The sequence below is a fragment of the Poecilia mexicana genome, unplaced genomic scaffold (genome assembly GCF_051168715.1).
Source record: "Poecilia mexicana isolate PSO_F unplaced genomic scaffold, ASM5116871v1 scaffold_11, whole genome shotgun sequence".
NCBI classification, from domain to species: Eukaryota; Metazoa; Chordata; class Actinopteri; order Cyprinodontiformes; family Poeciliidae; genus Poecilia; species Poecilia mexicana.
This window is the reverse complement of record NW_028263380.1, coordinates 18,097,185-18,110,636: the sequence shown is the minus strand read 5'-3', so window position 1 is coordinate 18,110,636 and position 13,452 is coordinate 18,097,185. Positions and strand designations below refer to the sequence as shown.

The following is a 13,452-nucleotide window of genomic DNA, read 5'->3' as shown; positions in this document are numbered from 1 at the left end:
AAAATTGGTTTATTGTTGCTTTTGCGTTTAGTTTTCTTTTCCTTCTAAGAGATTGTTTTTTTTATTCTTATAAATCTATATAAACGTGGAGCATTTTTTTAAAACTATTCATCATAGTTTGATATTTTTACTCACAAATACCTGGAATTTAACATGGGTGTGTAGAGTTTTGAAAGTTTAACTTCACAATTGACTTTAAATTTTTTCAGAACTATAGTTAAACAGAGTCATAAACATAGTCACCATAAATGAAGAATAAAAGCATTGAACAGACGGAAAATACTGAGAAGGTTTAGACTCCCAGAAGAATTGGGAGACGTTAAACTGAAACATAGCAGAATGCTTTGTGATCATGTCTTTAAAAATTACAGAAAAAAATCTCAGAAATATGTTTTAGTTGTTGTACATGTATATCGACAAATAAATTAAGTGTCTATGTCAAACCGTTTTCTGTTTCGCAATAGGAAAGGCTTAGTTGTTACAGTCTTGGGTCCCTAAGTTGACCGATCTAAATGTGTAATGTGTCATCTCCTGTTGTGGCCACAAGTTTTAACCTTGACAGAAATGTCTTCACTTCAGTTTCTTCATATTCTGCTTTAAAACTGCTTCTATTGTTGTGCATTATTTCACACCTAATTTCTCCAATGACACCAAATTTCAGTGTAACTTCTCTAGCACAGGCGAACCTGTCATTTAGTTGAGATCATTTCATCAACTTCTGCAGCAAACTCTGATTGCTCTACAAAAGGACAGATGTGCTGGAAGTTATTGTATTCTTGTGAAAAGTGCGTAGGCGGATGCAAGAAACGGCTGCTAATGATATTTTACTCAAAAGGTTTTCTAAATCACTGAAAACTCAAGGTGAGATGTTTGATAGTAAAGAAAACTGTACGGGCTTTCAGAGTGCCCAGCAAGGGCCAGAATTATGTCCTGTTATCTTAAAACGCTGTTACTTCCTGTCCAGAGCTTGTTCAACATTGGTAGCAGGTGGATTTGAGAGCATTTGCAGAGACAGTACAGTGAAGAATTTTGGATAAAAGCCTTGTTGCAAGAAGGACAGACAGCGCATGAGACCTAAAATCTGCAGGAAGTTCTAACTACTAGCAAGGCTACTGGTGAGGAATCTTCCTTCTGAATATTTGCAAATTTGGAAAATCTTTTTGTCACTAACAGAGAGAGAAAGAGAGAGAAATGTAAACATCTTTTAAGAGTAACTCCAGTGAGAGCCTGTAGTGCTTAAGATCAGTGCCTAAGCACTAAAGAGGTATAAATGGGACCCATCTGGGAGGGGTTTGGCCCAGAAGTCGATCTGCAGCTTGTTTCAGCAGATTATAGATGCAAACACAAAGAAAAGTCAACATTATAAATGTTGACTCTTCACAGAAATTTGGTGGATTTTTTTTAAAACTAACGAAACTACTCATTAGTGAATCCTCAGTGTGTAATAGAATTTTTTTGAAACCATCAAACACATTTCTGTCACTACGAAAACTTTTCATTTTGACTGTAAGTAAGTGGTTTCCAGTCTGTTGTTATAGTAGGACTTGAAGCGTAACGTCAACTATAAATCTGCACCGTTTTAGCACCTGTACGGATTTAAATTCGGCCATTCATATGCAGTAAAACACCTCAGACCTTCTGGGACTTTGTTTAGCCAGAACTCTGGAACTGGAAGCTGCTGTCTTACATGGTACCATGGTACTAGTATCCTTGAAGTAGTATTACTGGTAATTGAGACACTTAGCTACCCAGTAACTGCCTTTAACTACACAAATCTACATGCAAGTGCTCATCCTGTTCTTCTTTCTTCGCCTCTGAACAGCCAAGAGAAGGTGGCCTGTGTTAGAGTTGATGTCAGCCCGGATTCACCAGGAGAGGGCTCCACCACAGAAACCTTCCTGTGAGAAAGGAAGGCTCACCTTCGTCTCCAGAGCCCTCAACACTTTCCTGCTCAGACGGTGCCTCGTCATCAGGGCAAAGAGCAAAACTGAACTGGAGCAGCACAACCCGACTGCGGGGAAACAGACAAGCTCCCACAAAATGCCCAGAGTCCTACATGTTCATCAAATGTGCCACGGTGCACATCGTATCAAACATCTAGAAGAAATATCAAGAAATTATGACGTTCATCCTTCTTTTAGGGATTCTCTAAAGCTTACCAGTTCTTCTAGAATATTTGAACCGCAGATGCCAAAGGAAGGCCCTTTTTTTTTTTCTTCTTTTTTTTTTCAGTCAAGATCTGACAATTTTATTTTATTCGTTGTTTGGTTGTAAACTTAGCTTTTTACCCAGTGACAGAACTGTACACGTTTTGTTTTACCTCATCTTTTTTTTTATGGAACAACAGCTCCAGTGTTTATTTAACAAACAGTGATGCACCATGAACCAGAATCAGGTAATTTTCAGCTCAATCAACCCTAAATAGCGACCGGCGAGTCAGACGCTCTTAATTCTAATCTTTTAACAGTTAGTGAACGCACCATATGTAAACACTATGACTTCCTCTTTAGAAAAGAACAACAAAAAGCTTAAAACACTTTTCATAAGGAAGCTATTCCATCTACAGAGATATGTTGGCTGATCATTCTGGGCTGCCATGAGAGAACAAGACTTTCATCAGATAACAGGAAGGTGGAATGTATTGGAGCCACGTTAAGCTGTTTTTTTTCCTTGAGTTTTCAACCTCTTTCTGTGGGGTGTTTAAAAATGAAGTCAGAGGAAGCACACAGATTCAAGACGCTTTTTGAAATATTGTATTTTACCACATGCCTAGACATTTCTGTGGCTTATTCTGGCTACGAGAAAGAGCAAGACTTTCAGCATATAGCAGGAAAGTTGAACAAAGTACAGCAATGGTGGTCTGTTTTACCCTTTTTTGGGTTTACAGCATCTGTCTGTCATGAAATACGATTGTATCTGGAAGTAACATAGAAAATACACAGGAGACTGCTGTTTTAGTGACGCTAGCCATGCTAGCTTTGGCTAATAAACTTAAAACAGTTTAAAATATCAACTCTGTAGTCTTGTTTTACAGGGATTCCTCTCTCATTGCAGCTGTTGTATCTTCTTATATCAGTTCTGTAAACAAAAGTGGAATCTGCGCAAATCGGCTTCAGCAGATCTGAGATCAGAAACCGACTGCAAAACTCTGACCGGGTGCATCTCTTAACAAAAGCCATCAAGGTGCTGTCTTTTCAATTCATCCTAAAGATAATTAGACTTCTATTGCACCATAACTTTGCACTGTAAGACCTTTGGATTTACTCAGAAACCATCTCTCCTGATTCCGTGGGGACACGCAGTGTTTGATATTGCTGCTCTGAAGTTGGTCACTTGTTTTCACTGTTCAGCTCACAGAACATCGTAGTGGATGTTAGTACTTTATCTGTTTGTGTGCTGTACTCTTCATCTGTGTTATTGTAGAAAAGAGGCCATATGAAGTCTGTACTGTACAGGAAGCACTTTGACTGTAAACTTGATGACTTAAAGCAGATTACCTTGTTTAACTTCCTTTCATATAATTTTTTAGAGATGTACAACTACAATTTGAGATTGGTAAAAGATTTTAGTCTCTTTTTTTGTGTCAGAAGGCAGTGATATCTACTTGGTCTCTGTTTTTCTGTCATCGCTGGCATCATAAATATTTTAACAAGTAATAAAAATCTGTCAAGGTGCAAAATAAAGAACAGGGTATTTGTGGACGGCAGTTATAGTTGCACTTGTTTTTATACTGTGTATTATTGTGAATACCAACCGTGTGTTGTATGAAGTGTCTAGCGTTTAAAATGGTTTTATGCAAAATATTTTTACTGTACATGTAAAAAACGGTTATTGTAGGAACTTGATTTTATTTCTATTTTATTTTTTCATGTTATTTGTTTTGCAAAGTGCAGTCCTGTTTTAGCAATAAATATTCTCCACCAATCAACGTTTGGAGTCCCGGACTCCTCAAATATTCTGACCAAGAATATTTTTCCCTGCAACATTTTGTGCGTCTGTTCCCACGGGCTCCGTGTGTAGCGACTCTGCAAACGACCGTTTATGGTGCCTTGTTGATGATGCTCTTAATGTGCAAAGCGTTGTGTACTGGCTCATGTGACGGCGCACGTCGCATCCACCACGCCGCCGCGTCCGTCGTGTTCTTCCACGTCAACATGGACTTCTGTCTGTTTTCCATCTGAAATGTAACCAAACCACGTGTTTCTGTGTCACAGCTCTAGTGTGTGCTCGCCACCAAAAATTAAAAAAAAAATGTTAAACTGGAGTTTATTTACATAATCGGTGAATGTTAATTATCGTGGTGTCAGTGTCAAATATAAATGTGTATATTTAATTATTTTGCAGAAAATTAGACCTGTCGAGTACTTTCAGAATTATATAGATTGTGTAAATTACGAAAGACCCTATTTTCACAGGATCACTAATCAGAATGTATGAATCTGAATGAAAAGTCTCCTACGGGAAGTGATGTCTAGCCACCTAAATCACTTAGTAAAGATGTATTTCTACTGATGTACAGATCATCAGTTATGTTTGCTGACTTCTTCTGTCATGGCTGATTGTTGCAAAGCAATAAAATGAACTCTTGGGGATTTCTTTCTGTCGTTCTTTAATCCTGCATGCTAGCTGCTGTCAAACCCTATATGAGGTGGATTGGTTGTAGTTGGGGGTGGGGAAAGTTTTTGAATGATCTTTGTGGCGGTTGTGAAATCTGAAATCATTTATTTTTTTTTTTTTTTTACAATGCCACTTTTTTATCCATTCAATTCTCCTTTATTTTGGTTCCCATCTATATGAACAAAGTATGTTCTATAACCAAATGTGAGATCATTGATCTAACAGCTTTGTCCAAACCATCGCAAAATCTACAGCAGAATGATTGAAAAAGTAAAGCACCAAGGAGTCAAAACAGCCCAAAGTCTGTAATTGAACCTAAGTGTTCCCCCCTCAGCATACCAAAGGAACGTTTTAAAGTTGGGCAAAGGGCATTACCGTTAAGGGTGGTTATCTTATTGGTCTTTATTCCCAATAGAAATCCATGTGTATTATTATTTCTTAGTAGACCGGTTATCAGAGAGCATGTTTCATTTCAAGGATTTGTTTTTTTTAACAAATGGTTTCCAGCCTGAGCTCTGGCAGACATTTTTATAAACAGGAGTTATTCCAGAACAAATGCGATAGGGGGCAGCAGAGACCCACGTTACACATAATAATGGAACGCCGCCTTACTGCGTAAGACTTAAAGTCCTTTCATACTGTAAAGGTCCGATCCTTTTATTTGAGATAACAGCACCCTAAAGAATCAAGCCCAACTTTTAGTGTGGCTTTGTGTGTTTTTGTTTTGACCCAGTCGGTCAGCACTCGGTCAGGTGTTACAGGTACAGTGGGTGGGAATTACTTGGTTCAAGAAATTTGAATAATTTTTCCATCTGACTCGTTCGTAAAACGTGATTAACGTCTGTTATCCTCCAGTAACATGTTTAATAATGAGCGTCAGCACACGCCGTACCTGTAAACGCTGGAGGAAATTAAGTCAGACCTTCTCTGCTTTTTCAGCTGAAAACGTGAAATTCTGAGAAATGTCAAGGACACAGTTTGACGTGTTACAAAACAGAAACACATACGAGAGAAATAAATGACAAGAATTCTCAGCAGCTTCAGAATAAAAGTTGAACATGTCGGTGTAATCATTGGTTGATATATGTGTGCATTGGCTTGAAAGGAAATTATGATTCATGCAGGTGACAATAGAATGTCATGTAGGGCAATTCATCTGATCTGTTCCTTAAATAGAAAGATTTTAGGCTCGTTTGAATGTAATGATTTACAAATAAACTGAATTCAATTAATGCAATTCAAAAAACTGTAACACGCTGAAATTGTGTTTTTTTCCAAAGCTAATTTATGGCTATTTTAATGACTAAGTCTTAGTTAATGGCATTTACTAAAGTCCAGTGTCTTAAGAGTATTTGACTAGTAGTTAAAACCCTTTTCAATACACAGTCATGTTGAAGCCAGAGGGTATAAACTACTAAGCAGTGCTGGTAAAGCAGCTGAGCTCAGCGATCTGTGTTCATGAATATTAATGGAAAGCTGAGTGAAAGAAAAAAAGTGGAAAAAGTTGCACAGGTAGTCGTGGTAACAGCACTCTGTAGAGAAACGCGACGCAAAGCCCATTAAAGAGCAAGGCATGGTGGACTGCAGCAATGTCAGTGCATTAAAATCCAGCACATGTACTTTGACTAGGACAGGCTTAGTCCAAATTGTCTCCATTTGGACAAAGGAGACAGTGGACTGGGCTCAGTGGTTTAACATCCTCTTTTCAGATAAATATTAACTTTACATTTCATTTGGAGGGCAGCATAGTGGGGCAGCTGCTTGAATGTTTTCCACGAGCTTCTCACCAAGTTCTCCCTCATCCAGCTTGTCCACATTAAAGAAAGAATAAAGATAATGGAGTGCTGGATTTCTAGTTTTTCTTACTCTAAATTGCTTCTTAGGAATAAATGGGTGTGCACATGATTGTTTGTGCTGCCCATGGTGTTCTCCGCCTGTTGTCCAGCGACTACTGGAGCTAGACGCCAGCAGCGTTAAAAGTTATTTTTGATTACATTTGATTTTTCTGAGAAACTGAATTTAGGGTTTTCGCTAGCTGTGGAAAAACATCTGATGACTTTATGCTCGTCACTTTAAGATCAGAACAAAAAACCAGCCAGTCAATGTGTTGACATGTTGCCTGTTTAGTGACAACTGGGAGAAAATGAAGCATACCCATTAAATCACAAGACAACATTACACCAGGTGCAGTTTTAGTAAACGGGAATATAATTCTTAGTTGACAAGTGAGTAGTAACATCAGCAGTTATTAAAAAAAAAAATGAATTCTGCATTTGGCAGTGAATAATTTAAATGTAGGAACATTTTCATACAAAGTAAATGTCCTGTCATTGAAAAAAAAACTGATATTTTGCTACTCATTAATGATAAACCTTTGATTTTTCTTTTTTGTTTTAAAGTCAACTTTGTAAAGAAATAAACCAGAAGCCAGCCATCCCACATCTCTGACACGTTTCTTAAACTTTCCAACCAAACTCGCTTCTCTCTGTCAGTATACAACAGATACTACATTACCCATAATCCATCACAGAAATTAAACTTCTGTATACTAAAGTGACCATTTTCAACTGCCTTCTTTCACTACGACCACCACTTCCACGATTAAGCAGCTTTTTTTTTAGAAAAAAAAAAAAAACTACTTAAACAAAATTTTGCTGCTTCTGATGGGGATGTGTAGTGCTGTGAACACATATATCTGCATGGATATATCTGAACACAGCAGGTGAACCGCCATTCGCTTAATTTGACGCTTACAACTTTTTTGGCCTCTCTTAAGACAAAAACATTGACAACTTTCTCTCTCTCTTTTTTTTTTTTTTCTTTTACTGGGTTTGTCATTTAAGCTCAGACGGCAGACAACCGGGGAACCTACAACACTGCACCGTGAGGGAATCGGTTTCCCTCAACAAGGAAGACCCTCCCTTTCCGCATGTGGTTCAGTTAGCAACGTTCTGCGGCCCTTCGGGGATCAGCGACATGAAGAACGTGATGATGAAGGACCACGTGGAGGACAAGAAGCCGGCGTTGGGGGCGCTGTTGGGATCCTCCGCTCCTTCCTCTCCGCCCTCCCCGTCGTCGTCTGAGGCGTCGTCGTTCACTCCGTCCTGCACAGATGGATCACAGTCGGACGAGCGGAGCCCAGTGAGACGTGACTCATGCCAGGGGTTTGCACTTTAAGCTGCCTCGTGTGAAACATGAGCCTGCACGTGAAAGCCTAGTGAGGTATTTTTCATGCCGTCTGCAGCAATAACTGTCAAAGCCCGACTAAAGTGGAAGAAAAGGATGCTGCAATTTTCGTTTCGCTGCAGACTGAACGATTAATCTGATTAATCATTTCATTATTCGAATAATCGACAACTAATTTAGTAACTGATCACTAAATGAAGGATACAGACTCAAAAAATGGCCGTTGGATGAAAAAAGCAACATATAAAGAGCAGCAATTAAGCCTGAAATGTACAATAAATGCACTTTATTGTACATTATTGTTCAAAAACTACATATATATATTGCACATTTTGTAATTAAGATAAGATTTTGTCAGTGAATATGTTTTACCCAAACACATTTACTCCTGAAGTGGCAGAGTTTTAGCTCCTGGCGAGTCAAATATCCTGTTATTACGTTACAGGCAACAAAATGTTTGTTTTCAATTTTTAGTTTATTTGTGTCTCTTGTTGTATTTCTAATATTGGATAAGGAAGGCTTAAGCAGTTAAGTCAAAAATCTGCAGAATGTGCCAATTTTTTTTTAACTGGATTAATTGTCAGAATAATTGATTGCATAATAGTTACTAAGATAATAGTTAATAAACTCCCCTCATTTTGATACCCCTAAATAAGAGTTATAGCAGTAAAATGTGTTTGAATACAAAGCCACGGATCGCAGAAAATGTTTGTGGCTGCGATGTGACATGCTACTTCTCAGTCGGGTTGGTTGTGGAGGAAAACAAGACATTCAGTGAACAAAACTGAAACTCTCAAACTGTTGCAACTTCTAAACTCCAAAGTTTCAGGTGATGGATGAGAAGGGCCCTTTACCACTTCTTGTAGGTCCTGGTTTTGCAGTTCTGCCTCCATTTCTTCCTGATTGGGCCGGTCTCCAGGGAGCTGCAGCTCGTTTTCCAGGTTGAAGGGAAACCAGCCGGCCTGGTGGCTGCAGGCAGAAAACATCAAAATCACGTCTGCTCTGATCCCAAATATCAGCGGCTAATGCTTCATTTGTAATAAAGCAAGAATTTGTATACGGCAGTACGACGTCAAAATAGGGTAAAATATAAGGTAGCTCGAATTCATGGCTGCTGCAAGACAACATTCTGAAAGCCAGCAGCAGTCTGTTTAACTCTGATCTCGCCAATGAGAACACAGAACTGCGTACTGACGGGGTTCCAACGCAGTCTGCAATTTGATTCAAGTATTTTCCATGTCTGGATGGAAAAAGAAAACATACAAAAAAAATGTATTTCCAGACTTTACTCCCCACTTGCTTATCCAAATATGTTCTTCTAATGTTACTTGATTTGTCTTGTTTCTTCCTTGTGTACTTTCCTTCCTGCCTCATTCTCCCTCACTTATTAGTCATTGCGTCTCTTTCCTTCCTCTCTTCCTGTGATTACTTCCATCTCTCTTTGCCTTTTCCTGTCTTACCTTCCATTCCTTCATCCCTGCCTCCATTTCTCCTCCCTCCTTTTCCCAATATTTATTTTTCCATCCTTGTGTCCTACCTCCATTCCATCTGTCCTTTCTTCTCTTTCTTTGAGTGCTTTATTCTTCCCTTCCTTCTATGCTTCCATTTTCAATTATTTTGTCTCTTTCCTAGCTTTCTTTTCATCCTTAAGCTTTAATTTAGATCACTGGTATCTTTGTATGTATTGATAGATCCCATTACGTTGTATGTTTTATGGTTATTGTGTTGTAACTTTATTTTTTTAATGTTCTGTAGTCTTTGCCAGGTTTCTCTTATAAATAAATATTTTGATCTCCATGGGACACACCTGGTTAAATAAAGATTATTACTATTATTATTAAGTACAGCCTTAATTTTCATTCCTTTCTTGTGTCATTTCTTCCTCCAAGTTTCTAGTTTCTGCTGCTCCGTGTTTCACTGTATACATATCTACCAAACATTCACAGTGAAATTTTCTCTTATAATAGACAGCAAAAGACTGACATCCTCTAGAAGTTTTGTATGAAAAATGCAGAGGAGCTCTGTAATGAAAAAAACCCGAATCCACATTCACTGCTTTTAATAAACTCACGAGGGAAATATTTTAAAGGAAGCTTTAATTTCAGCATCATCAAGTGGAGAGACGATCTCTCGCTGCGGGAATCGGAAGCAACTGAGACGATACTTTAAGGAAATAATGAGCCTGTTGGCACATGCAGACAAAACAATGCTTCACTCACAGATAGAGCACCAGCATGGCCATCATCACCATGACAAAACGGCTGAAGGAGGAGTAGAAGTAGACTATACTGAGCAAGATGGCAGCGCGAGAAAATGTGTAGACCCAGTCCAGCCAATCCCTGTTGAGCTCCTCCTCGTTCAGGATCTCCCCTCCCTGAGCGTTCATCTGGACTTCCGGGTTTCCGTGGCGACCCGCCTGTGGTCGTTGGCTCCCAGGGTCGGACTGGCTGGACTGAGCGGAGGGCTGGTCGGGTCGGAGGAGCTGAGAGGAAGATGCCAGTAAGTGGCTACAGGAGAGGAGAGATGAGGAAGAGTGTGAAGGATTTCTGCTAACGGAAAGGCTCGGATGGAAATAAAACGACCATAACAAAGCGGGGCCTTACTAGTGCATGTAGTACTGTCTTGCATACAGCTGCTGCCACCACATCAAAGTCATGGGGGCGTAGTAGGAGGGCGTGTTTATGGGGGCTGATGCCATTTGATGATTCCAGCTGGAAAGAAAACAGAAAACAAGACTTTCGGCAAAAACACGACTTTTTCGTATCATAACAGACCGATTGTTCAAACTAGGGAAATAAATAAAACGGCGATACTTAAGTGAGATCAGAACTTGGTTTTAGTTGAACAGCAAACTAGGTTATATATTATTACAGATGCTGCCATCAATTATGCTGGCAAATCGCAGCAGCCTAAATTAAATCAGGAGTTTTAAAGATAAAAACTAACTTTATTTGACACCTTAAGATGTCAAGTCTTCATCTGCAGTGCTAAATCACCTCCTCTCCCTCTCGCTCTGCAGCACTGTAAAAGTTAAACTAGTCAAAAAGCTTACCTATGCATAAATTGCGAATACATGTGGTGGTAGGGGAAGGCTCCAGCCTGCTGTCTCAGCCAATCGCTGCCCTCTCCTGCAGCCACCTGACCGGCACTGTTAGAACTCTGAGAGGCCTGCGACCAGGAAATTGGCTGAATATTAGCGATAAGCACGAAATAAAAGCACATGGCAGTTTGTAGCCCTCAGGGAAATGTGGATTACAGCAGAGAGGCGCATGATGAAAGGAAGTGAGACGATGATGAAATTATTTGAAAGATGTGAGAGAGGGACACGGATGACCCACCGTGGGACCGGCGGCGCTCTCCTGAGGCTTGTTACCGCGGCTGCGGGGCGGCTTCGGGGAGCTGGGAGGGGTTCTGGAGGCACACACCAGATGGAGCATATGGTACTCGTCCTGCTGCGGAGGCGAGTGCAGCTCATTACCTCAGACAGCCAAAGTCTTGCATGTTCCCTACAACTTTATACATGTGCTTTTACCCACACGGACCACTTCAAAGCGCTTCGAAAGCAAACTTTTTGACATATGGTCTGACAACTTATAAAAGACAAAAAGATTCATGTTAATACGATACATGTGAAATTGTCAAACGCTGACCTTGCAGCACCAGTTTCAACTTGAACACGCGTTCTCAAGTATATCTAAAAAGAACTTAATTGTAATACTGGATAAGAAAGGAGTAAAAGTTAGGATTTCCAATATTATCTTTATTTGCTAAATGCCACAAAAAAATGTCCTTTTTACTTCTGAAGTTGTCTAAAAGGCCTTTAAACAAACCAAGAAAGCCCAGATAATAACAGGCATTACTATTAATGACCCAACATAAATGATAGAAACTATCAGTTCCTTTGACCAGTGAAGGCAAACTTTCATTTTCTTTTAGTTCTAAAAAAGACCAAACTGTAAACTGTTATATAAAGCTTTTTAACAACATTTTACTACAAAAGCAACTTACCAAGATGAATATTCCAATTTTTATTATTTAATAGTTTTCCATTAGGAAATATCTCAAATGTAGCTAAATTTTACAGGAACTGCAGCACATGTTTGCAGAGTAAACACAAAACAGAAAGAAAAACATTGTAAAACGAACATGGTGCTGTTGTTACTGATGGGCCGGCTACTTAAACAGCAGCAGGTTTTTCAGCAAAGTGTCTCTCCCCTCAAGTTCCAAGAAAGGCATGCGAGTTAAATACTCCTCTGGCTCTCTAGGAGTTTACTCCTAGAGAGCCTAGAGAGCGGTTAAATTACTCCTGTTGTTTCAGAGTTCATTTGATTAATTAGCGTGACGTCACAGAACCCAAAAAACATTAGTTTACCCAACATATTTAGTCTTTTTCTGCGTTTAATTTGTATATTTGGTAATGTAAACATGTTTAATGCAAGAGTAATTGGTGAAAATAATCAATTTAGGAATATAAAAAAAGAAAACATTAAAACTAATGTATTTCAATGTCATGTTCCCATCCAGCTTTTAAAATCTTAGTAGCACTTCAATCTAAAATTTCCCAAAAAAATAATACAATTTTACACTTTTATAAAGCATGAAGGAGTAGTAGAGGTTTCCAATCATGTTATGCTTTTTTTTTTTTTTTTAAAGGTGATAGAAGCTAAAATGTTGTTTTAAAACAACCTAAAATCTCTACTAGCACCTACAGCAACTTACTTTCCGAAGGACGTCTTTTAAGGTGAGGTGATCCAGAAGCAGTTTCCCAGAATAAACCAGCCTCTGGTCTTTGGAGCTCTAAAAACACAGAATAATGATAATCAGGTCAATGGAGAGTTGTGGCTTAATTAACAACGTGTATTTTCGGAAAACAATGTAGGGCACGCCGTTTTACTCATGTTTAAAAGAAACACGCCAAAATCAAATGAAACCTACGAGAAATTCACAGAGAAATGTGAATGATTACAACACCAAAGGCCAAGCAACTGGTGCAGGTATTGAGAATGAGATCATAGTAACCTTAATATGGATAAGTGGCTCTAAATGGAATTAGCAGATTGTACAACAAGGTCAGAGCGTGTCCTAATTAAGCCTAAGTTCATTCTACCTCCATTCAGGAATTCAATCTGTCTTTAAAAGCTTACTGTGTGTGTACATATATACACACACACATATATAAAGATACCATAAAGAAATATATAAATAAAAGAGATAATGTGATAAAAAAGGGCTCAAACCAAAGTACAGTCCTCTGTGAGGCTGCTGCAGAAGCTAGTGGTTTGTCCCTGTGTGTTTAAATGAGACTGCAGCAAAACGAGTTCTCTGCACAGAGCAAAGAGAATAACATCAGATTAGCTCTGCAATAACACTGGAATCTAAATACTGGAGAGCTCTGACGTCAAATTCCTTCAGCGATTCTTTTAACGTCGGAAAACCAATTTCCCCGACTCCAGAGATTAGATCAGAGGTGTGCAATGCTACATGATATTTTAACAGTGATAAGAATCAAGACGGGATCTCAGCAGAATCCGCACAGTAAAATCAGGTTATGAGAGTTTTGTGGGAGAAAAATAAGAAAAACACTAAACTTGCCAAACTTTTTAAGCAGGTGAAACTGAATCTCGGACATTCTGCTAAGGCTAAGGCTCT

At 39.0% G+C, this 13,452-nt stretch overlaps 2 protein-coding genes across 4 annotated transcripts in view; one reads left to right on the top strand and one right to left on the bottom strand.

Annotated features, from left to right (window-relative positions):
• Positions 1 to 4,592, top strand: part of LOC106933811 (sodium bicarbonate cotransporter 3-like) — a 50,366-nt gene extending 45,774 nt beyond the window's left edge. For all 3 annotated transcript variants that reach the window (XM_088010346.1, XM_088010344.1, XM_088010345.1), the window contains one exon: positions 1,823 to 4,592. In XM_088010346.1, coding sequence (XP_087866472.1) covers positions 1,823 to 1,904 — 82 coding nt within the window. In that variant the 3' untranslated portion in view covers positions 1,905 to 4,592. The remainder of the gene's footprint in view (positions 1 to 1,822) is intronic.
• Positions 4,593 to 6,720: 2,128 nt separating this feature from the next.
• LOC106906113 (homocysteine-responsive endoplasmic reticulum-resident ubiquitin-like domain member 2 protein) overlaps positions 6,721 to 13,452 on the bottom strand; it is an 8,430-nt gene continuing 1,698 nt past the window's right edge. The window contains exons 3-9 of the mRNA XM_014971235.2: positions 12,523 to 12,600; positions 11,142 to 11,255; positions 10,856 to 10,971; positions 10,407 to 10,514; positions 10,023 to 10,310; positions 8,658 to 8,772; positions 6,721 to 7,721 (exon numbers count right to left, since the gene is read on the bottom strand). Coding sequence (XP_014826721.1) covers positions 7,554 to 7,721; positions 8,658 to 8,772; positions 10,023 to 10,310; positions 10,407 to 10,514; positions 10,856 to 10,971; positions 11,142 to 11,255; positions 12,523 to 12,600 — 987 coding nt within the window. The 3' untranslated portion in view covers positions 6,721 to 7,553. The remainder of the gene's footprint in view (positions 7,722 to 8,657; positions 8,773 to 10,022; positions 10,311 to 10,406; positions 10,515 to 10,855; positions 10,972 to 11,141; positions 11,256 to 12,522; positions 12,601 to 13,452) is intronic.